Source organism: Pan troglodytes, chromosome 10 (genome assembly GCF_028858775.2).
Source record: "Pan troglodytes isolate AG18354 chromosome 10, NHGRI_mPanTro3-v2.0_pri, whole genome shotgun sequence".
NCBI lineage: Eukaryota > Metazoa > Chordata > Mammalia > Primates > Hominidae > Pan > Pan troglodytes.
Window position 1 is genome coordinate 108,504,926 of NC_072408.2, and position 25,341 is coordinate 108,530,266.

At 40.7% G+C, this 25,341-nt stretch overlaps 2 protein-coding genes across 27 annotated transcripts in view; both read left to right on the forward strand.

Annotated features, from left to right (window-relative positions):
• Window positions 1-7,571, forward strand: part of MYBPC1 (myosin binding protein C1) — a 90,901-nt gene extending 83,330 nt beyond the window's left edge. For 9 of the 19 annotated variants that reach the window (XM_009426102.5, XM_009426101.5, XM_009426105.5 and 6 more), the window contains 2 exons: window positions 2,071-2,257; window positions 7,285-7,571. In XM_009426102.5, coding sequence (XP_009424377.1) covers window positions 2,071-2,257; window positions 7,285-7,385 — 288 coding nt within the window. In that variant the 3' untranslated portion in view covers window positions 7,386-7,571. Of the gene's footprint in view, window positions 1-2,070; window positions 2,258-4,307; window positions 4,367-6,084; window positions 6,128-7,284 lie in introns of all 19 variants that reach the window. The other 10 variants (XM_063787022.1, XM_063787024.1, XM_063787025.1 and 7 more) reach the window with 3 other exon arrangements.
• An 11,832-nt stretch (window positions 7,572-19,403) lies between these two features.
• Window positions 19,404-25,341, forward strand: part of CHPT1 (choline phosphotransferase 1) — a 41,081-nt gene continuing 35,143 nt past the window's right edge. For 4 of the 8 annotated variants that reach the window (XR_010148417.1, XR_010148415.1, XR_010148418.1 and 1 more), the window contains exon 1: window positions 19,463-19,906. Coding sequence is in view for 2 of the 8 variants with exons in the window: in XM_063787028.1 (XP_063643098.1) it covers window positions 19,634-19,906 (273 nt within the window). In the remaining 6 variants the exon portion in view is untranslated. Of the gene's footprint in view, window positions 19,907-25,341 lie in introns of all 8 variants that reach the window. The other 4 variants (XR_008538337.2, XR_673582.5, XM_001154659.8 and 1 more) reach the window with 4 other exon arrangements.

The window sequence follows — 25,341 nt, forward strand, 5'->3', positions numbered from 1 at the left end:
CTTGTATTTGCTGTGTTATAATGTAAGTAACAATGTAAACAAATCCAGCTGCTACTTGTGTCTTCCCAGGATGGGGGATTAGAGGGTGGTAGTGGTGGTAGATTATTAGGCACACTATTCAGATGTAGTAGTAAAATAATGCTTACATTTCTTTGCTAAGGGATTCCTTCTAAAAAAAAAAAAGCAAACCACCTATTTAAAAAAGAACATCTCCTGTGTAAGGAGATGGAAGTATAATAATATTGTTTCACTTGGAAAATTAGGTGGTAATGTCAGGAATTCTGTGATAGGTTAAAGTAAACAACAACCACACCACCCTGTCTGTGATACGTTAAAGTAAACAACAATTACACTACACTGTAAGACAGAATATGAATGTGCTTTGATAAGGGTACAGTGTGCTAAGAAGGGAGCTATCATATCCAGTTGAAGAGATTAGAAAGGTTTCAACGTTTCATGTTTGCATTTGAAAAGAACAACGAATTAATGAATATCACCCATAGAGATGTACATATCCCTGGGTGCAAGACAGAAAGTACCCTAGAATTGGGAAAATTTATGAACTTTTTTTTTCCTGTATATACCTTGATCAGAAATAGGGAAGTCGTCCGGGCGCAGTGGCTCATGCCTGTAATCCAAACACTTTGGAGGCTGAGGCAGGCGGATCACTTGGTCAGGAGTTCGAGACCAGCCTGGGCAACATGGTCTCTACTAAAACTACAAAAATTAGCTGGGCATGGTGGCACATGCCTGTGATCCCAGCTACTTGGGAGGCTGAGGCAGGAGAATTGCATGAACCTGGGAGGTGGAGGTTGCAGTGAGCTGAGATAGCACCACTGCACTCTAGTCTGGGTAACAGAAGAAGACTCCGTCTCAAAAAAAAAAAAAAAAAGGAAAATCAAAGGAAGAAGCCAGACTAAGGATGAGAGAAAGGTGCTGAACTAATGTTTACTTGGAAATGATGTTGGTACATCCAAATGGGAATGATGAGGAAGCAGATGGAGAGGTTCACCCGGAGCCTAGGAGAAAGGCCAGGGCTGTTGCTCTTGGTTTGGAAGTCCCATACATTAAGATGCTACATTCTACCCCTTGCCAAAGCTTTAGAAAGGTGTGAGGCTCAGTGATCGCTCCCATTTGAAGGGTGGAAGGAAGAAGAAGACTGTGTGAAGGAGACAGAAAAGGTGCCATCTCTAGGCTCTGTGCAAGACAAAATAATAGAAGAGGTGGAAGAGAGAATGCAGAGGGTGCATATTTACAAAAGAAAGGAGAAGACAATATGAGAGTGAGGAGTCACTGATATCAAATGCAGTTCAGAAGTCAAGGAGAATGAAGTCATCTTCCTGGGCAATTGGGTCATTACTGATCTTGCATTATCTGATTGGAGTAGATCCATTGCCATGGGATGATGAATATAGACATCAGAGGACAGATTAAGTAATGAGGAGGCAGATGCAGTTCATAAAGAATTAAAAAAGAGTATCAGGAAAAGGAAGTGAAGAAAATCAAATGATCATGACACTTTATGGGGTTTCTCTGAAAAAAATGCTCAGCAAATATGCACTCTCTACAATGAGTTAACATCATGGACCTATGGATGACATTGTTTTTTAATTTGAAAGTATTTAATTGGCAAATAAAGGTCATATACATTCAAGCTGAACAATATGATGATTTGATATATGTACACATTGTGTAATGATTATCACAATCAAATTAATACATTCATCAGTACCGATGCTGTACATTCGATGCCCAGAACTTGTTCATCCTATAACTGAAAGTTTGCACCCATGTAGATCAAATTGAAATGCAACTGAATCCATTTGAGAAGATTACCCTAGAGTTACCTCTGAACACATCTGGCTTTCTTTGTTAGAACTGTTAGTTTGCTTATTTGCCAAGCACTAAGTAGAGTTTAATGTGAGAAATAGTGTCAAGTAAAAGTCTATCCTTCTCAGATGCACTTTCTTTTTAAGCCATGCTTTAAAATTCTGTCACTGGCTTTGATGGTCTATTAATATGCCAATTACAGATATGTTTTGACCTAAGTTTCTTCAATTTGAACTTCAGCCTAAAATAACCTGGATGAAAAACAAAGTTGCTATTGTGGATGATCCAAGATACAGGATGTTCAGCAACCAGGGAGTCTGTACCCTGGAAATTCGCAAGCCCAGCCCCTATGATGGAGGCACTTACTGCTGCAAAGCAGTCAATGACCTTGGGACAGTGGAGATTGAATGCAAACTGGAGGTGAAAGGTATAACATCCAATATCTCACGTATAGACTAAAGTTAAAGAAAATCCTTGAATTATTGTTCTTAATGCTTATTGTTCTTAATCCAAATTGCTTGCCAAAATGCTGCAGCGAGGGTGGGAGAGGGTGGTGAGGGCGAGGGAAGCAGGGAGGGAATTAAGGGAGAGAAGACATTTTTACATCCTGCATTCACTTCACTTTATTTGAGGAAGGCTACTTGTTATTTAAGTCAACTTATTTTTATCTTATGTGATTTGTGCTAAGGGACTGTTAATTTCAGTGGAATGTTAGTGTGTGTACAGCATGGTAAGAATGAAAGGGGCTATCACTTTGGTGACATAATCCATCTATAAATAGAAGCCTAGTGTAAAAATCCATCTATTGAAATGACAGTTGAGGAATCTGCACTATTTTTAATTAGTTTACTATTTTGTAAAGTTTATTATTTTCTGATATTTATAGAAATAGTTTTGCTAATTGTTTGATATTACACATATAGAATATAGCATATACATATTATAACAGGCTGCTTTTCAAATCTCTAACTGGAGAACTTCCATTTATAGGTATACATTTCATTTATACTAGTTTTCAAAGTGTAGCAACTAATGTAAACCAAGAAAACACATAAGGATTTATGTGGTTGAAAAGCATAACCTGCCATCTTAATCAATTTTCAAATTAATCAACTACCATTTTTATGCTGATATTTTTCTTTACAAGCAGAACCTACTTTGGGACACCATGAAAACCCCTTCAAAGAGTCACCATTATGAGATAATAGGTGACATGATCCTAATGTGTTTTCTCTCATTCTTAACTGTATTATATTGCCATTCTGTAATAACCAAAATCTTTCTTTTTCCAACCTCTCTATAATGAAGAAATTATAATCAAAAACTAGTAAATATCTATTTTAGAAAATCGTAGTAAATGCTTGGGTATTTATGTTTTTTAAAAAGAGTCTTTTAGTCCTAAATCTAGTATAAATATGATAGAGAAACTTCTTGAACAAAATAGCTTTCATATATATATATATATATATATATATATTTTTTTTTTTTTTTTTTTTTGAGACAAGGTCTTGCTCTGTCACCCAGGCTGGAGTGGAAGGGTGCGATCTCAGCTCACTGCGACTTCTGCCTCCTGGGTTCAAGCAATTCTCGTGCCTCAGCCTCTTGAGTAGCTGGGATTACAGGCATGCACCACCACACCCAGCTTATTTTTGTATCTTCAGTAAAGACGGGTTTTTGCCATGTTGGCCAGGCTGGTCTCAAACTCCTGGCCTCAAGCAATCCATCTGCCTTGGCCTCTCAAAGTGCTGGGATTATAGGCATGAGCCACTGCACCCAGCTGCTTTCCTCTTACAATTTTTTAAAGCTGTATTCTTTCTTTTACAATTCATAATTGAGTGAAAGGAAAAAGATTTGATTTTTTTTCCTCACAAATATAAGGCATATAATATTCTTAGAAAATTTCAAGCCTTACTATTGAGATAACCCTTACAAATTTAAACATTTTTAGCTGCTTTATTGGCTTTAAACGATTATTAAGGTCATAATTGCAAGTCATCTGGTTTCTAAACTGCTAGCCTTATTAGTTCCAAAGTATTGTTGATGCTTTTGTTTCAATATCCCCCCAAAAAACAAAAACTAAAAAAAAAAAGTACCACTTATTTATGCTTTGAAACTAGCTGAATATTGTTAATGATATAAAATGATGCTTTAACAAATGGAACAATATTTGGGGCCCTCCTTAAAAGCGAATAGTATTATACATATACATGATATATTCTTTTTAGTGAAAATGTAGTAAATGGTACAGTAATTAAATTTGATAAAAAGAATAATGTATTCTAGTACATAAGTTCGTAATAAAGTATCAATTGTGATATATTGATAAAAGCTTTTGGTCCTAAAAGTAAAGCTGAAATTGTTTATCATCAGACTGTTACTCTGATAATAGGTAACTTGAATCAAGTTGAGTTGTGAAAAAAGGTAAGAATGTCAACTGAGAATAAATAAATACTGGTACAAATATTCTGATTCTGCAGTGATATATCAAGGAGTAAATACCCCTGGACAACCAGTCTTCCTGGAGGGGCAGCAACAGGTTTAAAAAGTTTATATCCCACTGGATATTCTACTTTCCATTCCATTCCTCTTACATGAAAATGCACCTTGCATGTAAAGCTTGACTTTCTCATTTGCTTTTAATTGTGCCCCTTAGCAGCTCATGGCATACAGTGCTTATGCCATGAACAAGGAAGGCCAAATTATTCAAGGATATTAAGTAATGTAGAAACTAAGTTTTGTCGGAAAGCTACATACCATACCACTAGTCTCCATGAATAAAGCTAGAAAGCTACATTTGAAGATGATCTCGTTTTATATAATAAGACTATCAAAACTTGGATATCAATATTTCTTTAATATTTTCATTTTTTAAATGTAGAGAGACTTTTTTAAAGATAGTTTACAGCATAGTTTCCTTACATTCATGATGCAATTCAGAGAACTGAACATTTCAAACATTTTTTTGATGTTCTGAGCATTTTTTATGGAAAGAGGATACAAAAATAGATCCAATATTTAGAGGCTGGGCGTGATGGTTCTCGCCTATAATCCCAGCACTTTGGGAGGCTGAGGTAGGTGGATCGCTTGATCCCAGGAGTCCAAGATCAGATTGGGCAACATGGCAAACTCCCATCTCTACAAAAAGTACAAAACTTAGCCAGGTGTGGTGGCACATGCCTGTAGTCCTAGCTACTTGGAGAGCTGAGGCAGGAGGATCACTTGAATCTGGAAGGTCGAGGAGGCTTCAGTGAGCCGAGATCTCCAGCTTAGGTGACAAAGTGAGACTTTGTCTCAAAAAAATAAAAAATAAAAAAAAATAAATTGGGAAACTTACATATTTAAAATATTCCCATTACAAATTCACAAGTAGAATATCTGTAACCCATCTATCTGTTGAAGATTTTGGACATTTTCATGGGGACTCAAATTATTTCACGTTTATGAACTTAAAAGGAAAGAAAATTCCAGGCTCTATTACAAAATGTATCAAGCAATAAGTGAGTACTATCTTATATATGTGATTCACCCCCATTTGGAATGCAAATTAAGAGTTTTTTGCAGCTGGGTATGCAACCTGATAAAAACCCTGATAATGTAGATCTATGCCTGAGTTTACAGTATTAGTTTTGTGAGTTTCCAGAGATAATAACAGCTTTCAAAAGAGGAAAAAAGTAAGGTTCTTTTTTGAAAGCTTTGTAGATTGTATATAGAATAGCTTTGTAACATAAGGTTTTGTGTCTATTTAGATCAGTCATATCTATTCCATGCAGAATACAATATTATAGAATACACTAGTCTAATATTTGTACTTGATAATTTTGCCTTTTAGAATTTCAACATATATATATGTACACTAACACTTTGTCTATTGTCTATGTTTTTCTTCTGTTGAAAAACACGATATATATATGTTGTAGGGTTTTGGTTTTTGTATTTGTTTTAAGCTAATGGTTTGGAAGCTCTTACCATAGATATTCACTATACAATCAGAATGACTTTGCCACCTATTCAGGCAAAGTAGTTGTGCATATTAATAAATGTTTTACATATTAATGATCCTTTTGACGTGACTGGATCCCCACCCTTCATTTCATGTGCTTCTATTTTCCTACATCTTTTACATGACTAAGGATTAATGAAATCACCTCTTCATAATCATGACCATAATTTCATCCAACAAGTACTCAACTTTGGTGTTAGCACTTTATTAATGCTTACGACTTCTCTCTCTCTCCCTCTTTCTCTTTTCCTTAGTCGTTGCACAATAAGGATTTTTGAATGTATAATATCATCTAAGGTAAGCTTTCATATGGTTTTGGCATATGAAGCTTATGACTGTCATAAGCCATACCAAGCCTGTGGAGTATGGCATGATTTTCATTACATAATCCAATGAAAATAGACTTATTTTAAATCCCTAACTTTGTAGTTTTAATTTGTATTTCACTATCTTGAAATTAACAGCTAGTACTTATCCATCACAGCAGTCTCCTACTGACATGAAGCAAGTTGTTGAATGCAGTAGAGCATGAATGAAAGCATTTAATGTAGACAAAAATGGGTGATACCCAAGCATTCTGAATTATTTGCATCAAGGAATGGACATGTACATAAGTGGCATCATTTCTACCAATATGTGACTTGAGTTGTTTTTTTAAAAAAAGGAGAATGACTTTCTCAAATTTGCATTAAAGAAGTTTTTAAGAATGTTCAAATGGCATGCTGCTTTGTCTGGACGTGAATTTATTAGCAAGTAGTAAAGCACTTCACTAAAGGACCATGAATTTTTGTGGTTTCATGGATTCTCTCTTGAAGGGTACTTTTATTTTTTTAATATACTTCAGAAACTCAGAAGGTAGGTATGAAATATTGGTAGGTGTTTCTCGCACCTTCAGAAAGTATTGGACCAGTCTTATTATTATAATTTTAACAAAATATTTCCAATTTTTGTGCTTTTGACATGCATAAATGACCAAAGTTAAAGGGAGTAGTTTTTATCTTTTCTAATGTGCTTGAATCGAAACTCTCTGTGCCTAATTAAAAAGAACATTAACAAACTGGAAGCAGATCTTCCCACTGATCCATAATGTGGTATGCATTTATTCTGCTGTTCAGTCAGAACATTTAAATCATCTATGAGGAATCACAAAACCTCTCAAAGAGCAATAAACACTTTCCAACCACTTGGGAATTTAAATGAAGATTGAACAATAGTAGGGGAAAAACTGCTGTGGTTCTACTGGGAACTTGCTTTTCCTTCTAGATGCCAAGTGCTTTAAATTCTAAATGTACTAAATCCAGGAGAAGATTTTCCAAGTAGAGACTGAATGAATCTTTGTAACTAATGGGAACATGATTAGTCACATTTCCAGGGAGCTAGTCAAGAAGTATTGTTTCAGCGATTTTTCAGGTAGATGGTTTTGATTTGTCTGTTTTCCTTTTGGTCCTCTCTAGGTGGGCTCTCCTTCTGCAGACTCCTCTTGCAAGGCGTACCTCCAAACATAATTGATTCATATCTGCGAGACTTACACTCAAGCAATCCTGAGGAATACTGAGGGAGGGCCTGGCTACTGTCTCTCTGAACTCTGCTGCTTTGAAATCTGGTTGAAATAAGAAAAAGCATTTTCTGTTTTCCCACCAGGCCCCCAAGTGTGGTCTTTTTCTTTCCTCCTAATATTGAAGAGAAAAAAAAAAAAAAGTTTGCCCAGATTGCTTAATTAAAAATTGCAAACAAAATCTCATTTGAAGTCAGCACTTTGGTCATTATTATCTCTGCTCGCTGTATTATACTTTACAAAAATGCAAGTCATAGAATAAGCAAAAGCAGTTATTTTTGTTTAAATAGTAGGCTATAAATGCTTTTTTTTCCTCTCAGAGTAAAAAACGTAACACAATGCACCACGACTGGATCTTGAAAACCAATCTGTCTCTTGATCTAATAGATTTTTCTAACCAAAGCGGAGTTGTTGATTTCATACAGGCCTGCTTCACATCAGGATCTGTGCCTTTTTTTCTTATTTGAATGCAATAAAACATTTTTAAAAGTCTAACTTTCAAACAAATTTTCTCAGTAGAAGGGATGGTACAACAAATCTGAAGTGTTTGTGATGAAATGATACAATATTCATTCATGCATTTAGGGTTGTATGCCGAGACACAAAACTAAGGCTAAAGGCTGGGAGCCAGCATGCCCCTGAACCCAGGTCTGCCCTCCCTGTGTCTCTAGCAAGGCATCTTGGCCAAATCTGCCAGAGCTTCTGCCAAAACAGCTAGTCATAGTGACAGAGGGCTGTTACAGACAACAGACCTATTACAGAGTTAGGGTTTGCTGATGGTATCCATTCAATTTGATGGAAACCTTTATTTAAAAATCTAGCAGCTGAGAAACATTTATACTAACCCATAATATTTTTAGCAACTTCCTTTACTCTTCCTGATATAAAGTTTCAGTTAAGGGAGTAGAATCGAACTGTAAGGTACCACAGCATTACTGTTTATTCCCTTGCCTCCCCTCTGTTTTTCTTTTTGGTCTTTTGTTGCAGGAGCTAAATATATTGTGACTTGTTGGTGGGCCCATGGCTTCTTTGGATGACATTTTAAACATATCTGCTCTTTTTTCTTTCCAGATTTTAGCTGGGAAGTTCTATGGTGGTCATGGATCTGGGTTGATGTTGGGCTCGTAAAGGGAAGGGTGAATGATTCAGGTCGTTGCAGTACATTTGAGAACAAAAGAAAGTCTAGTTTATGTCCAAACTATGTTGGCTCTATATATCTCTGTTGAAATTGGTTGGTGATGTTGCCTTACTGGTTGTTAAGAACATTGGCTATCACCCCTGCTCCTATGCTCCCAAAAACTCCAGAATAATATTGTGTGCAATCCCTGTGTAAACACCAATTTTATTTTATTTTATTTTTATTTCTATAACCCATTGATTTATATATATATATATATATATTTATTATACTCTAAGCTCTAGGGTACATGTGCACAACGTGCAGGTTTGTTACATATGTATACATGTGCCATGTTGGTGTGCGGCACCCATTAACTCATCATTTACATTAGGTATATCTCCTAATGCTATCCCTCCCCCCTCCCCCCTCCCCCCACCCCACAACAGGCCCCGGTGTGTGATGTTCCCCTTCCTGTGTCCAAGTGTTCTCATTGTTCAGCTCCCACCTATGAGTGAGAACATGCGGTGTTTGGTTTTTTGTCCTTGCAATAGTTTGCTGAGAATGATGGTTTCCAGCTTCATCCATGTCCCTACAAATGACATGAACTCATCATTTTTTATGGCTGCATAGTATTCCATGGTGTATATGTGCCACATTTTCTTAATCCAGTCTATCATTGTTGGACATTTGGGTTGGTTCCAAGTCTTTGCTATTGTGAGTAGTGCCGCAATAAACATACGTGGTAAACACCAATTTTAATCAAGAAAGCTACATGCACAGTATTGGTTAAGGTATTTTAACATAAAGGAAGTCTGGCTCATCTATAAAGACACGAAAACCTTATGTCTATGTACAAACCAAAGAAATGACAATGTGGCAAACCCAATCAACGTGGTCCCTGCAGCCCAGCTGCTGGGTCTTAGCCATAGCGCAGCAGCTGAGCTGGCTGCTTAACTCAAATACTCACTGAGCACTTTTGCCAAGACATTGGCCAAGCTAGTTAGGCAGCTTATACGTGTATGGTTTTACATAGCCTAAAAGAGACTGTAAAACCTCCCTGCTGAATTTTGGTTCCCCACTTATGACTTAGGCTCTTTAATTATATTTTGTACTAGATAATGTTACTTTTCTACATATAATCTTTCCTTATATTAAGGGTACACATACACTGCAAAGTTCTAATAAGGAAGAAAAACTCTATTGTGAAACTGCAAAGAGCAAAAAATATCAGAAGCTATCATTACTATTGGTTTTTCTATAATTTTGTTTAAATTTCACTCTATTAAAAAATTACATATCACAGGAATTTACCAAAAATTCTTTTGGGGAACTAAACATTCATTAAAAATTTTAGGCTGGGCACGGTGGCTCATGCCTGTAATCCCAGCACTTTTAGAGGCCGAGGTGGGCAGATCACTTGAGGCCGGGAGTTCGAGACCAGCTATGCAGCATGGTGAAGCCTTGTCTCTACTAAAAATACAAAAATTAGTTGGGCATGGTGGCACACAACTGTAGTCCCAGCTACTTGGGAAGCTGAGGCACAAGAATAGCTTGAACCCGGGAGGTGGAGGTTGCAGTGAGCAAAGATTGCACCACTGTACTCCAGCCTGGGCAACAAAGTGAGACCCTGTCTCAAAAAAAAAATTTTTTTAAGGCTCACGTTTCTTTATTTACCTTAAAAGAAGGCTTAATGAATGTTCTCATCTAAATTAATATCAAAGTAGAAAAAAATTAATTCTAAGAGACATTGGAACAAGGTAATATGCCCTTAACCATTCATTTTTAGAATAAATTCTGAAGCACTATTCAGCTCAACAAATGAGTTATTGAATGTCTGATATCTGCATGGCACTGTAATGGATTTAGCTTGCAACTTGATAAATAAAGGTACTTGAGGCTGGGCGTGGTGGCTGACGTCTGTAATCCCGGCACTTTGGGAGACCAAGGCAGGCAGATCACTTGAGTGCAGGAGTTCAAGGCTAGCCTGGGCAAGATAACAAAACCCCATCTCTACAAAAAATTATCCAGGTGTGGTAGCACGCACCTGTAGTCCCAGCTACTCAGAAGGCTGATATATAAGAATAGCTTAAACCCAGGAGGTGGAGATTGCAGTGAGCTGAGATCGCACCACTGTACTCCCAGCCTGGACAACAGAGCCAGACCGTATCTCAAAAAAAAAAAAAGAAAAAAAAAGAGGTACTTCGTGCCTTCAAGTAATTTATAATGTATAAGACTAGTATACAGAGGGAACATATAAACAAGGCAGGATGCAGGTATAAGAGAGCACTATAACAATGCAGAAGCTGGATAGTGTGGTTTATGTATTCGTTATTATCAATGTGTGTATCATGCTAGGATGGAGAACAGGACTTACCATATTACTTCACTTTTCTAAATCAGATTAAATGTAACTCTAAGCTCTCCACTAGCTAGGGAGATTGAGAAATTCTCTGTCCTGTTTGGGGATTCAGATTCCAGAGTCAACAGGAATCTTTCTTGGTGCCCAGAAAATGGAGAGAAGGAAAGGCCTCTGGTCTTCAATCTACACTGGTGACTGCAGAGATGCCTGTCATTGTATTACACTTTATAAAAAAGTCACCCATAGAACAAGCAAAAGCAGTTCTTTTAGTTTAATGGTCAAACCCAGTATGGTTCACTCAAGGACAGGTGACTCTGAAACATCCCGACAAGCGTGGACCTAGGGTCTTTCAGTCTTCAAGGCTATAACTTGGCTATTATATTAGGGTTCTTCAGAGGAACAGCCAGTAAGAGAGGAAGCAAAGAAGAGGGACGGAAGGAAGGAAAGGGGAGGGAATGGAAAGGGAAAAGAGGAAAGAAAAAGAACAAAAAATCTAGAAAGAGATTAATTATAAGGTATTCATCATGGAAATATGGAAGCTGAGACATCCCATGATTTGCTGCCCACAAGACCTAGGAAGGCTGGAGGTGTAGTTGAAGGCCTGAGAGCCAGAGAGCTCAGAGTGGTTCCTCCGCCCAAGCCTCCTAAGACTGTGTGCAAGTCCCTCCTTACTCAGCTGACCACCTGGGACTCAGCCTACTCAGCTGACCACCTGGGACTCAGCTTACTCAGCTGACCACCTGGGAGCTTCTTAGAAATGAAAACTCTCTGCTGGGCGCGGTGGCTCACGCCTGTAATCCCAGCACTTTGGGAGGCCGAGGCAGGCGGATCACCTGAGGTCAGAAGTTGGAGACCAGCCTGGCCAACATGGCGAAACCCCGTCTCTACTAAAAGAAGTACAAAAATTAGCCAGGCGTGGTGGCGCGTGCCTGTAATCCCAGCTACTCGGGAGGCTGAGGCAGAAGAATCACTTGAACCCGGGAGGCGGAGTTTGCAGTGAGCCAAGATCGTGCCATCGCACTCCAGCTTGAGCACCAAGAGTGAGACTCCATCTAAAAAAAAAAGAAATGAAAACTTACTAGCCCTGCCCCAGATCCTTAAGTTCAGAATCTGCATTTTAACAGGATCCCCAGTGATTTGTGTGCTCATTCATGTTGGAGAGGCCATGCTCCAGACTCTCTCTGTCTTGTTCCTTGCTTAGCTATTATTTGGAGGCATTCTCTCTTAGCTGTCCCAGAGGAAAAACATCCTGATAAATGTATCCCCTCCTAGGTATTGCTGATAATGACCTAGCCTAATGTCTAAATATAACTTAACCTGTTACTCCTAAAAGCCCTAACTCAAAGGCTAACTCACTGTGGGATGTCTGGGCTCCTGAAAAAGGAATTTTTGAGGAAGGATGTTCCCTCTAATGCTTCTCAAACAATACCATAGAAAGCATTTTAGAGCAGTAGAAGATAAACTCAGAAAAAGATTATAAATAAAAAATGATTAAAGGGTATAAACAAGACCCAATGCTAAGAACTGTGTCTCTGAAGGAAATCAGTTTTCTTAACCCTAAATTGCTTTTGCAATTTCAGATAAAGGGCACAATTATAACATCTTAGGGACTGTATTGTGAAATTTTGTTTTCTGATCTTGTCCAGGAAATTAAGCATTTTTAGAGACGACAGCAAAGGTTTTAGTCAATCTATTATTGAACACTGACTATCTACCCATGTATTTTGTAAAGTACTATAGTTCCATAAAATTTAGACTTTAGAGTCTCAAAGTACAAAACTATAAAAGTATAAAACCCAAGCAAGTAAAGCAAGTATTATACCATAAAACTATGCTTATCACAAATACCCCAGCCTGTGTAGCTAAAGCTCAGAATTCTAAACACTCACACAGATAGCTTGACACCCTGATGATAAAACTCTACTGCAATGCAAGCCTAGCCAGGTGATTTATTTACTTATTTATTTATTTATTTATTTATTTATTTATTTATTTTAGACAGGGTCTCACTCTGTTGCCCATGCTGGAGTGCAGTGGCATGATCTGGGCTCACTGTATCTTCCGCCTCCTGGGTTCAAGCAATTCTCCTGCCTCAGCCTCCTGAGTAGCTGGGATTGCAGGTGCATGCCACCATGCATGGCTAATTTTTGTATTTTTAGTAGCGACTGGGCTTCACCGTTTTGGCCAGGCTAGTCTCAAACTCCTGGCCTCAAGTGATCTGCCTGCCTCAGCCTCCGAAAGTGCTGGGATTACAGGTGTGAGCCACTGCGCCCGGCCTCTAGCCAGGTGATTTCTTATTGCAACCCACTCTTTCTTCCAAACCAATGAAAGTCCATGGGCTTCCAACTGGTTATTTCACACACAACAGTGCCTAATCTGCCTATATGACATGATTTAATATTTTGTGGAAAGTTGGCCTAGAGATTGAGGATGTTAAGGAAGATTTGAAATATGAGTGAAAGTTACACAAAAGAACTAGTAGTAAAACTGAGAGCCTAAATCAAGATGTTCTTTCTCCTTTGGGAAAGGAATGCAATTTAGTTAAACCATCAGATAAACATTTATGCATCCCTATTGTGCTATGGAAATGTAAGATGTTCCCATAGGAGGAGGCTGTGTGAAGGGCATACAAGGGATTCTTTGTACTATTTTTGCAACTTCCTGTGTGTCTGTAATCATTTTAAAATACATATTTTTAAAATGATGGATGTCTACTGGATGCCAGGCATTGAGGAGCACACTCAGTGCAGGCTTGGTCTGACACTCTATGACCTGGGCAGGGAGGCTGATCAATACACAAATAACTGAACAAAGATAGTCTGCATTACAAGGTACAAAGTGCTCTGGTTGTGTGGGAGTAAGAGGGATCAAACTGGAGGAATCAGAGGTCATTTTAGAGAAGGCAGAATTTAAGTGTGGAATCTGAGTGATGGGCAGTGTGCTAGGAATAATAAGGGATCGAGGGTACTCCCCAACAGGGAACAAATGAGAGTGGGTTTGGGGACAGCCAACGGGCCCACACAGCTGGAGCATGAGACTTAGGGAGGAGAATTGGGGAAGAGATATTAGGGAGGTAAGACTAGGAAGGTAGACCGGGCCCTCAAATGCCAAGTGAGGGAAGTTGGACTTTATCAAAGGCTTCTGAACAACGGAATATTTTATTAGTTTTAGTAAATTTAGTACAATAATTTTTTTCATAATATTTAGAATGGACTGGAATGGCACAAAACCAACATGATATATAGAAACTGGACTGTTCCATATTGACAAAAGTACCCACTAAAGTCCTATATTTAATACATGTAAGTTATTAGGTGGCATTTTGCAGTCGTTGGGAACATAAGCTCTGAAATCAGACTACACGGGCTTGAATCCTGGCTTTACCACTATACTAGCTGTGCAGCCATGGGTAAGTTTTTGAACCTCACTGTGCTTCAATTTCCTTATCCATAAAATGGGGATAACAATGGTCTACTTCATAGAGTGTTTGTGAGGAGTAAGTGAAATAACTCCTGATGTTTAGAACAGTGCTTGGCATAGGATAGAAACTCATAAATGTGAGCTACTATGTTAATTCAAGATAAGGGGGAAACATTGTATATATCAATCACTATGTAACAAACCATGAAAATGGAGGGGAGCCATGATTCAAGAAATAAAATAATAGGAAATCTCTAATATACTTTTTTGACATTAGAGTATGTTAGAGTGCGGTAAGGTAGAAGAAATAAACATGGCTTTAGTATGTCTTGAATTAATTTGAAATTTCCAAAAATTCAGCAAAGAAGCACATGGGAAAATCAATTTAGAGCATGATGAGTAGTTTAAAAATGGTTTCTATATTTATTACCTTCGCTTTTTTTTTTTTTTTTTTTTTTGAGACGGAGTCTTGCTCTGTCATCCAGGCTAGAGTGCAGTGGCGTGATCTCAGCTCACTGCCAGCTCCGCCTCCCAGGTTCACTCCACTCTCCTGCCTCAGTCTCCCGAGTAGCTGGGACTACAGGTGCCCGCCACCATGCCCGGCTAATTTTTTGTATTTTTAGTAGAGACAGGGCTTCACCGTGTTAGCCAGGATGGTCTCGATCTCCTGACCTCGTGATCCACCCGCCTTGGCCTCCCAAGGTGCTGGGATTACAGGCGTGAGCCACTGCGCCCAGCCTACTTTCACTATTTTTAAATTATGACATTTCATATTTGCAAAATATACAAATATGCCATCTATATCTATGTAGATATATAGTTATATAGATTGCATAAATAATAGTAAAATGAACATGTTACTACTACTCAGTCAAAAAACTGTGATTGAGACAGCTTGATGGCCCCCTGCAATACCCACTCTCTCACTTTTCAATAATAATAGAAATGTTTTGGCCAGTTGTGGTGGCTCACACCTGTAGTCCCAGCATTTTAGGAGGTCAAAGCGGGAGGATCATTTGGGGTCAGGCATTTGAGACCAGCCTGGCCAACATGGCGAAACCCCATCTCTACTAAAAATACAAAAATTAGCTGGGTGTGGTGGCGCATGCCTGTAGTCTCAGCTACTCAGGATGCTGAGGCAGGTGAATCACTTGAACCTGGGAAGAGGTTGCAGTGAGCTCAGATTGCGCCACTGCACTCCAGCCTGGGTGACAGAGCAAGAATCTGTCTCTAAATAAATAAATAAATAAACAAATAAAAGAAATTTGAGCTGGGCAAGTGGCTGTCTGGCTAAAGATTGCATTTACAGGCTCTTTTACAGTTAGGCATAGCAGCCATGTGGCCAGGTTCCGGCCAATGGGATGAGAGCAGAAGTGATGTGCGCAACCTTTGATCATGGCCTTCAGAAGAAAGGAGCCTAGCAGCCCCTTCTCTTTTTCCCCTTCCTATTGGTTGGGAGTCGTGGCCAGCCATTTTTGATCACAAGGACAAGGGCAACATCTGAAAGGTGGCAGACTAATAAAATGGAAGAAATCTGTGTCTCTGACACCATCGAGCTGCCATGTAGCCCTACCATGCCTACCCAGACATCAATGTGGGAAAAATAAACTTCTATTCCATTTAGGCTGCTGTAGTTTGCCCAGCTGTATTCTAAAAAAATTACCAATACCTTTGAAACTTGCCATGTGCCCCTCTATAATTGCATTTACCTTCCTTTCTATCAGGAGTAACCACTATCAGGATTGTACTTATAATTCTTTTCCTTTTCTTCATAGCTTTGCCACATGGGAGCTGCAAAGTGCAGTCACATGTTTTTGAAGTTTATATAAGTAAAATAATACTGTGTGTATTTTGCCTATGGCCTGCTGTTATGGACAGAATGGTATCCTGCCCCTGCTTCACCCCCAATTCATATGTTGAAGCTCTGATCCTCCACAATGTGATGGTATTTGGAGATGGAGCCTTTAGGATATTGGATATCATGAGGGTGGGGCCTTCATGATGGGATTAGTGCCTTTATAAGGACTTTATAAGGAGACGCCAGAGAGCTTCCTCTCTTTCTCTCTCTGTCTGCCATGTGAAGACATAGAAGGTGGCCACCTGCAAGCCAGGAAGAGAGTTCTCACTAAGAAACACACTTTGACTTTGGACTTCCCAGCCTCCAGAACTGTGAGAAATAAATTCCTGTTGTTTAAACTATTCAGTCTATGGTATTTTGTTATGACAATCCAAGCTGACTAATATATCTGCTTTTTTTTTTCACTCAGCATATGCTTGTGCAATTCATTCATGTTCATAAGTGTACCTATAGTTCATTAATTTTTTACTGCCATATTAAACTTGCTATATAATATTAAACTACTTGAAAATACCAGTTTATTTACCCATTCAATATTAGTGGACATATAAGTTATTTACAGCTTTTAGTTATTGTACAGACAAAAGTGTCATGAGTATTCTTATACTTATCTCCTAGGATACATGTGCAAGAATTTCTTTAGGATCTATTTCTGGATCAGAATTGTGGTATCAGAGTATACGCATCTTCAACTTCACCGGATCATGCCAGGTTGTTTTTCAAGTGGTTGTAACCATCTACTCTTCCTAGCAAACACTTTCACTTGGGTATGCCACATAATTAAGTTCTGGCCAGTGAGATACATGATACAACAGTCCCCTTATCTCCAGGGACATATTCCAAGACCCACAACTGTTGCCTGAAACTATGGATAATGCCGAACCCTATATGTACTATGTTGTTTCTAATAACCAAGATGGCTAATAAATGAATAAAGGACAGGTGGCTTATATAGCAGGGATACACTGGACAAAGAGATGATGTAAGTCCTGAGTGGAGAAGAGTGGGACTGGGTGAGATTTCATCACGCTACTCAGAATGGCATGCAATTTAAAACTCATACTTTATTTCTGGAATTTTCTATTTAATATTTTTGGACTGTGGTTGACTGTGGGTAACTAAAACTGCAGAAAAGTAAAACCAGGGACAAAGGGGGACTACTGTATGGAGAAGTGTTGTTTGGGAGTTTTGGAGAGGCACCCCAGTTTGCTCACCAGCCAGTGATATCTACTTTTTGTTTTTCCTCTCCTCTTCCTCCTTCCTGCTGCTTGAAACACAAATAAGATGACTGGAGCTTCACCAGCCATTCTGAATCATGAGATGGCCTTATAGATACAAGTCAGAGACGATATTGGAGCAGAGAGACAGAAAAGCCTGAGTTCCTGATGACCATGGAAACATCGTACCAGTCTTGGAGTGCCAATTCTGTATTTCTTTTATGTGAGAGAGAAATAAATTCCTGTTGTCTAAGCCATTTGGTCTGTGGTATTTTGTTATGACAATCCAAGCTGACTAATACACCTGTTTCTTTTTTTTTCACTCAACATATGCTTGTGCAATTCATTCATGTTCATAAGTGCATCCTGGAACATTACCATGTTCCAGGGCTTCTCCTATAGAAACAGAACATAGCCCAGTTGATTATTTTTTATTCTGATTGATTTTTAGGAGTTCTTTACATAATCTGGGTTCTACTCATTGTGGGTTTTGAGGGAAATACCTTTTCCCAGTTTATGGCTTGTCTTTTCATTCTCTTGATGACGTCTTTTGATGTACATTAAAAATTATCTTTAATACAGTGAAATCGGCTAATCTAGAAAAGGATTTTTTCCTTGGACTGTTCATGGCATTGGTAAATTAAAAAGTAGTTACTGTCAAGTTCACTGCACATAAACCAGCATTGTTAAAAGTGGATCTCCATCATTCCATTTCCTTTCCTGCATTTGTCAGCATCGTTTTTCACACTAAAGATGAGGAGATCCATATTCCTAAGACATATACGCTTGGTGTGTAGAGACCGTCATTGCTCTAAGGCCGTGGTTGCCAGTTTTTTCCTTAAAGGGCCTAGTAGGACATAGTCCAGGCTTTGCCAGCCATATGGTCTGTCACAACTGAATTCTGCTGCCCTTGTAGCATGAAGGCAGCCAAACAATAGGTAAGGAATAAACATGGCTTTATTCGTGGCACTGAACTTTGAATTTCATATAATTTCACATCACAAAATTGTATTCTTTTGATTTTTTCCAATCATTTAAAAATGTCAAAACCATACTTAGCTGGAGGGCTGCAGGAAAACAGGTGGTGGGCTGGGTCTGGCACACAGGCAGCAGTTCGTGGACCCCTGTGCCAAGTGTTTGACGAAGCCCGTGAGGCAAACTGCACTTGCCGATAGAGGTTGCGCCACACAAGTGTCTTGGAAGCAATTTCTGGCTTGTCCTAGGCCTTAGAAAGTGCGTGCAGATCAGAGCCATGAAGTGAAGAGCAAAGCAAGTGACAGGCCTGTCTCAGGTTGTGCAACAGAACATGTTTATGACAGATGTCCCCTGTCCAAGTGAGTGCACTGTGAGATAAGGGGCCGGTGACCTACCAATGCGTGTGGCAAGCCAGCCTGTTCCCCCTTGCAGGGGGAGGACACTCCCGCCCTTTATTCCAGGGAAGAGTATGTGTAAAAATATCCACCCTTGTTGGTATCAAATGCGCTGAAGAAAATAGGTATCGGGGTTTCAGCCATTCGGTCTCCTTGTTAGTGTTTCTAGGCCCTGATTTTCAGTTTCAAAACCTTGGTCTCTGAATCCGCAGTGATGGGTCTCTAGAGCGAATACATGGCAGGGCCGCCTTCCTCCGTACAGAAAGGGAGAATTGTGCTCGTGTGTTTTACCAAGCAGGACAGATGGGGCCGTCACCCCCGTGACCCGAGGCCTGCAAAACTGTGTTCTCACACGAAAACCCCCAGGCTCTGCGGGCAGCGTGGTCCTGCAGTGGTTAACACTGGGCGACCGGAGTCGTGTTCCCACCCCTAGGAGAGGAACCGGCTCGGTCGTGGTGCAGCCCGCGAGGAGACGACCTCAGGGCGTAATCCGACGCCGTGGGTTAAGACATCAGACCTCAGGCGCAGTGCAGCCGTCCCTGGGGAGTCAAGGACCTTGATCGCCGATAACAAGTTGCCGTTGGCGGGCGCCGAGGCTGACCCACGAGCGCGGCGCCCGCCTCCCCGCCCCTAGCAGGACCCCCTCCGCCCCGCCCCCAGCCGGACCCCTCCCCGAGGCCCCGCCCCACCCGCGAGCCGCAGCCGCAGCCCCACAGCTTCTGGGGCTGGGGCCCCGGCAGCCGGGCAGCCCGGCCTGACCTCGACCTCCGCCGTGCGGGCCCGACCGGTGAGTCCAGCCCGGCAGTCGCAGGACCCGGCCGCCAGCCCCTCCCTCCACCTCTCCCTGCCCCCAGCGCCAGGCGCGGGCTGCGCTCGGTGGCGGCGGCGGGGCCCGCAGGCGGCCATGGCGGCAGGCGCCGGGGCCAGGTCCGCGCCGCGCTGGCTGAGGGCGCTGAGCGAGCCGCTGAGCGCGGCGCAGCTGCGGCGACTGGAGGAGCACCGCTACAGCGCGGCGGGCGTCTCGCTGCTCGAGCCGCCGCTGCAGCTCTACTGGACCTGGCTGCTCCAGTGGATCCCGCTCTGGATGGCCCCCAACTCCATCACCCTGCTGGGGCTCGCCGTCAACGTGGTCACCACGCTCGTGCTCATCTCCTACTGTCCCACGGCCACCGAAGAGGTAGGGCTGGCCGATCGCCCGAGCCGGGCCCCAGATGCGCCGCGGGCGGGTCGCTGGAGGCGCCGGGGGGAAGGGCGGACCCACGCGCGGCTGAGCCTCTCCCGGGCCCCGGAGGGGCGGACTGGCCACTGCCCCGGGCGGTGTCCGCCCTGGGCCGCCTGGAGACTGTCACGCCACTATCCCAATCCCGTGACCATCCCAAGCCTCCCCTGGGCAGCGGAGGGGCTGTTAAGGTCACTGCCCCAGGTCCTATGTCCGCGCAGATCCTCCCCACGGCCGCGGACGGGCCGGAGGGCGCCTGCCCAGCCGCTATCCCATGCGACGCCAACCTGTGAGACGGACCCGCGGTCGGGTGCTTTGCACACTGGGGACTGAACACCCCCATCTCCGTCCTGCCTGGCACAGGGACTTGTGCCAAGCCCGAGACGCCCTTTGAATACTTTCGTAACCGTTCGTTTCTGGAAGGTTGAGCTAGTGATCTTGAAATGACCGGTAGCACTGATCAAAGATGAGTTAAGAGGTAACTTCCTCTTTGCTTCATCGACTTTTTCAAGAAAAACAAACTGGAATGTTATCAAGGCAATAATTTTTTTGTCATCACAACCTAGGGATTAAAAAAACCCCAACATTTTATTAGCAATAATTACATTTGGCCTTTGTACAAAATAAGGAGTAAATATAGGCTTTGGATAGCTGTTCATCAGAAGCACCCTTTGGGCTGAGTGTGGAGGGATAGGGGGCAGAGTGGAGTTCACTCCCATCTATAGTTTATACTACGTGGGATAAATATTACATTGCACATTCTGTGACATTACTTTCTATTCTCTGCTCCAAATAGTGAAGTCCCTTTATAATCATTTGAGTGTAGGCCTTGTGGAGGACTCATGGAGGTTGAGGTTGGATTAACAGAAATACAGTGGAAATATTTCATGCCCTCCATGCATGCATCCATTTTGTTGTTGTTGTTTTTGAGACAGGGGTTTACTCCGTCACCCAGGCTGGAGTGCCGTGCCGTGGCTCGATCTTGGCTCGCTGCAACCTCCGCCTTCAGGGTTCAAGCGATTCTTCTGCCTCAGCCTTCCAAGTAGCTGGGATTACAGGCGCGTGCCACACGGCCTACTCACTTTTGTGTTTTTAGTAGATATGGGGTTTCACCATGTTGGCCAGGCTCATGCATCCTTTAAAAACAAAAATTTGACCGAGCCTACATTTTAAAATACCTTGTCAATGGATTGGTATGCTTATTATGTATTTCTTTTCTTTTTTTTTTTTTTGAGACAGTGTCTCGCTCTGTCACCCAGGCTGGAGGGCAGTGTGGTGATCTCGGCTCACTGCAACCTCTGCCTCCTGGGTTCAAGCGATTCCCTTGCCTCAGCCTCCTGAGTAGCTGGGACTACACGTGCCTGCCACCACGCCCGGCTAATTTTTGTATTTTTAGTAGAGACGAGGTTTCACCATATTGGCCAGGCTGGTCTCGAACTCCTGACCTCAAGTGATCCGCCTGCCTCGGCCTCCCAAAGTGCTGGTATTACAGGAGTGAGCCACTGCGCCAGGCTTATTATATATTTCTTAATAGACATTCCCATTGTCATTTGCCATTGCTATTTATTTACATATTAGATATGAAAAAGTAAGCTGCTTTAGTTTTTGGCTGTTTTGCTGCCTGTTTCTAGAATTTACCAGAGGGAGTGTGTTAGAATGAAAGGATTGCTGGGTTGGAAGTGGAGGTCTTGGTTTCTAACTGGCTCTTCCACCACAGACCTGCTGGGTCTGTGTTCCCACAGATAAAACAGAAAATAATGCCTGCCAAAACAACTTGACAAGGATGCAGTGAGGACCAAATGATATATATGCAGATAAATGTAAAAGATTGCGATGTGCCTAACAAATTAAAAATATCACTCAACACATTAAAAATATTACTGTTATCAGACAACATCCTGAAAACACATAATAAAATTTAGTTTTGATTGGGTCCAGATTTAGCTAACAGCATTTGAATGTTTCTGATATTGGCCAGTTAAGTTGTGGACTCTTCAATGTTATTATTAATTTAAGAAGCATTTGTTGAGCACTTAGAAAGAGCAGGGCATACCAAAAAAGTCAAGAGCTTCTGCTTAGGGAGGTAAAGGGAGGCCTGATGAAAGAGGTACATTTATGATTAATTAGTTTTTAGGATCAGCCTCATGTGAAAAAAAAAAAAGGGTGAAGGGTGGGGATTGGAGGCATTTAAAAATAAAGTGCAAAATCAAATGGCCCAAGAAGGGTAAATGAGAGTTAAAAACAAGAGTTTCTGAAATGTATGTCATTAGAACCTTCATATGCTTCTGAGTGACTGATGCAGGGAGGGGAAACGCCATTACAGGATCCACATTGCTTGTTTGGTGAAAGCCCAGCAACAGTGGGAAGAGTGTAGCAGTTTCTGGCTATTTTCTCTTAAGTTCATAGAACTAGCAAATGACTGGATCAGGTAGGATTCAGATCTAAGTTGGTATGACTTCAAAAATAAAAAGATCCTATGTTTTACCTAAGACAAATATGTAAAGTGCTTTCACATCCATGGTTGCATTTGTGTCTTGTATCAGCCAAAGAGGTTAGCAAGTTTTCCGCTTCCTACAATGGCCCTCCTACCACCTCAGTATTTCTTCTATCCATCTATCCTGAAGTAACAGTAGTATATGTTTTCATAAGAGGAAATTGAAGCCCAGAGATGTCAAGTGACTTTCACCTGGCTTAGGACTTGTTTTCTGATTCTCAGACTTAAGAATTCTTAGTGTTTTTTTCAGACTTGACAGATTGCTTCCAGAAAGGGTCAGCAAAAACACATAAGGTTTTTGGATTTAGATGCTTGGGCTTATCTACTCATATAGGCTTTAATACTGAGTGCATGAATAATAACATTTGATATGTTTTTAAGTATGATGCTAATTTCTAGAACATGACTGGGGATAAAGGGAAACTAATAGAAAAAAGTTGTGATTTATATTTAGCTTCTGCAAACTGCTTTTCAAGCCATCATTTCCATTAAGGAACTTTGTACTCCAGCCAAATTGAACTTCTTACTATAGCCAGGATTTCTCTCCTTCTTATCCCTCTCTTTTCCCCTTCCTCTTCCTTTCTTCTGTACCAGTTATCCAACTATGTACCCATCTTTCAATACCCAGTTCTAACACTATATCCTTATGAAAGTTATCTTCCTTTTCCTAAGTCAAATCAACCACTCTGAATTCCCATGATAATGACAATAACTGACTTTTACTGGGTTTTTACTGTGTATCAGGGATGATTTTAAGTCACTTTTATTCTTTCATTGACTCCTCTCAACAACCTTATGAATAAGGTACTATTAATATCCTCATTTTATAGATGAGGAAACTGAAGGAAAATTAACCTCTTCTAGAGTGACATACCTTTAAGTGGGGGCCAGGATTCCAAGCCAGAAGCTATGCTTCCTTTGTAGGGCTTTGTAGCTCTCCTGTGGATCTTCACCGTTTTATTTTGGTTATCTGTGTCCTTATTGAGCAGGACAACTTACCAGATTTTAAGTTCAGACAGCAATTGCTCGTTCATTTGTATAATCTCTATAGTACAGTGCTTTACATCAAACAGATGCTTATAATTTTGCATCAAACAGATGCAATAATTTAGAAAACAAACATTTGTTTTCTAAACAAATGTTTGTTTTCTAAATTATTGGCTGCAGGAATGAAATAACACAATGTGATGTCAAGAGATGATGTTTTTCAACCCTTATTCACTTTTAGCTGTTCTTGGGTTAAATACCTAGCAATTGTTTGGCCTTGGTAGTTTTAAGTAGAGTAAGCAAGTGTTAGGGCAAATGGAGAAAACAAGAACTTTGTCTCCTCACTTTGATGAAGCAGTTCTATCTGAACATCACCCTAAGTAGGTAGTCCCTGGCCCCCATTCCTTGGCTACCTAATCTTAAAATAGAATCACAGATTCTTAGAGTTTGGAAGGACCTTAGAGATTATTTAATGTAACTCCTACATTTATATATGTGATAACCCAGTGATTTGAATCTAGTTCTTCTAACTCCAGCCTAGTAGCAGTCTCTCCTACTAACTCCATGCACTTGTGTTTGACTGGTATAAACTGTTACTCCATTCTCTATTACATATCTGATTAAATGTTTCTGCCCTGTCTTCGTGATCTGTGCATATAAATCCACGTCAGTGTCTTTATTAAGAATATGTTTATAGCAGGGACAAGTGCCTAGCTTAAGGTCAGGTCAAAGGGCATTAATTAATGCATTTCTTGTGTTTATGATGATAAAGAGTTGAATTGAAAAGTAAGTATACCTGAGCATGCCAGAAACACCTTAAGAAATGGTTTATTCTCTGTTTAAATAACTTATTTAAATAACTCATATTTTAAACACAGAATAAACCATTTCTTAAGGTTGTCTTTGTACTACATATTGCCTTTGTATTACATATTATAGAGTTATTTTTGGGGGAATAATAGAAAGAAAAGGAAATAACTTTTAGATTCCTACTCAGACTTTTTTTTATAGGTTTGATTTCTTTGAGATCTAGTATATTTCCTTTTTAATCACTCTTTTACTCCCACTTTTTTTAAACCAGCTCAGTAACTTTTCAAGCATCATTTATTAAGGCAGGACTCTTGTAAGGGCGTGACCTCTCTCATTAAAACAAAATGTAAACTCCAGATTTCCAGGAGACAGAAGCAGGGAGGGACTTAGGGTGAGGCAAGCCAGGACTCAAAATTTAAGGAGGCCTTTGCAGGACTGTGAGAATGAATGTCTCCTTAACTTCTGCAGCCATGGTGCCTCCCTGCCTCACCCTTAGTCCCCAGCCATCTAGAAGGAGACTCTTCAGATAATGTGGAGGTAGCTTCCCTTGATTCTTATGGCTTCACTATACTTAATTCCTAAAGAATAAAACTGTTTCTCCTTTCAAATTCTGGTTCAAGTGTGGATAAAACGTGGCATTGTGGTATTTAGAAGAAGCTTTGAATTTTCCTCCTGGTGCATTTGATTGGGGTAGAAGGCTACAACCAGACCACTTGGGTTTTGCGAAGTTGAAGAACAGAACAGAAGCAACCCAGTACAGTTGATGTGGATGATAGATTTGGCCTCAGGGGAATTCTCTTCACACCCCTCTCTCTTTTTGTTCCCCTTAGCATGGTGACAGGCTGGCATTTTCAACAAGAACCCTAATAAGTATTAAAGAAGAAAGAAAACCAAAATGATTCACACTAAATATAAAAATAAAGGCCACCTTTCAAAGTACAGATTTATCAAGTCATGAGAAAACCCCGTTGGCCCTGAAGTGCTGGTTTAACTGCATTTATGTGCGATGTCTGTCTGGTTTCCTTTGCCGCAGCTTATAACCTGCCTAATTTCCTAAAAATAGATGTGCTCTTCTCAAATGCTGGTTCCTAAACTGAGCCAA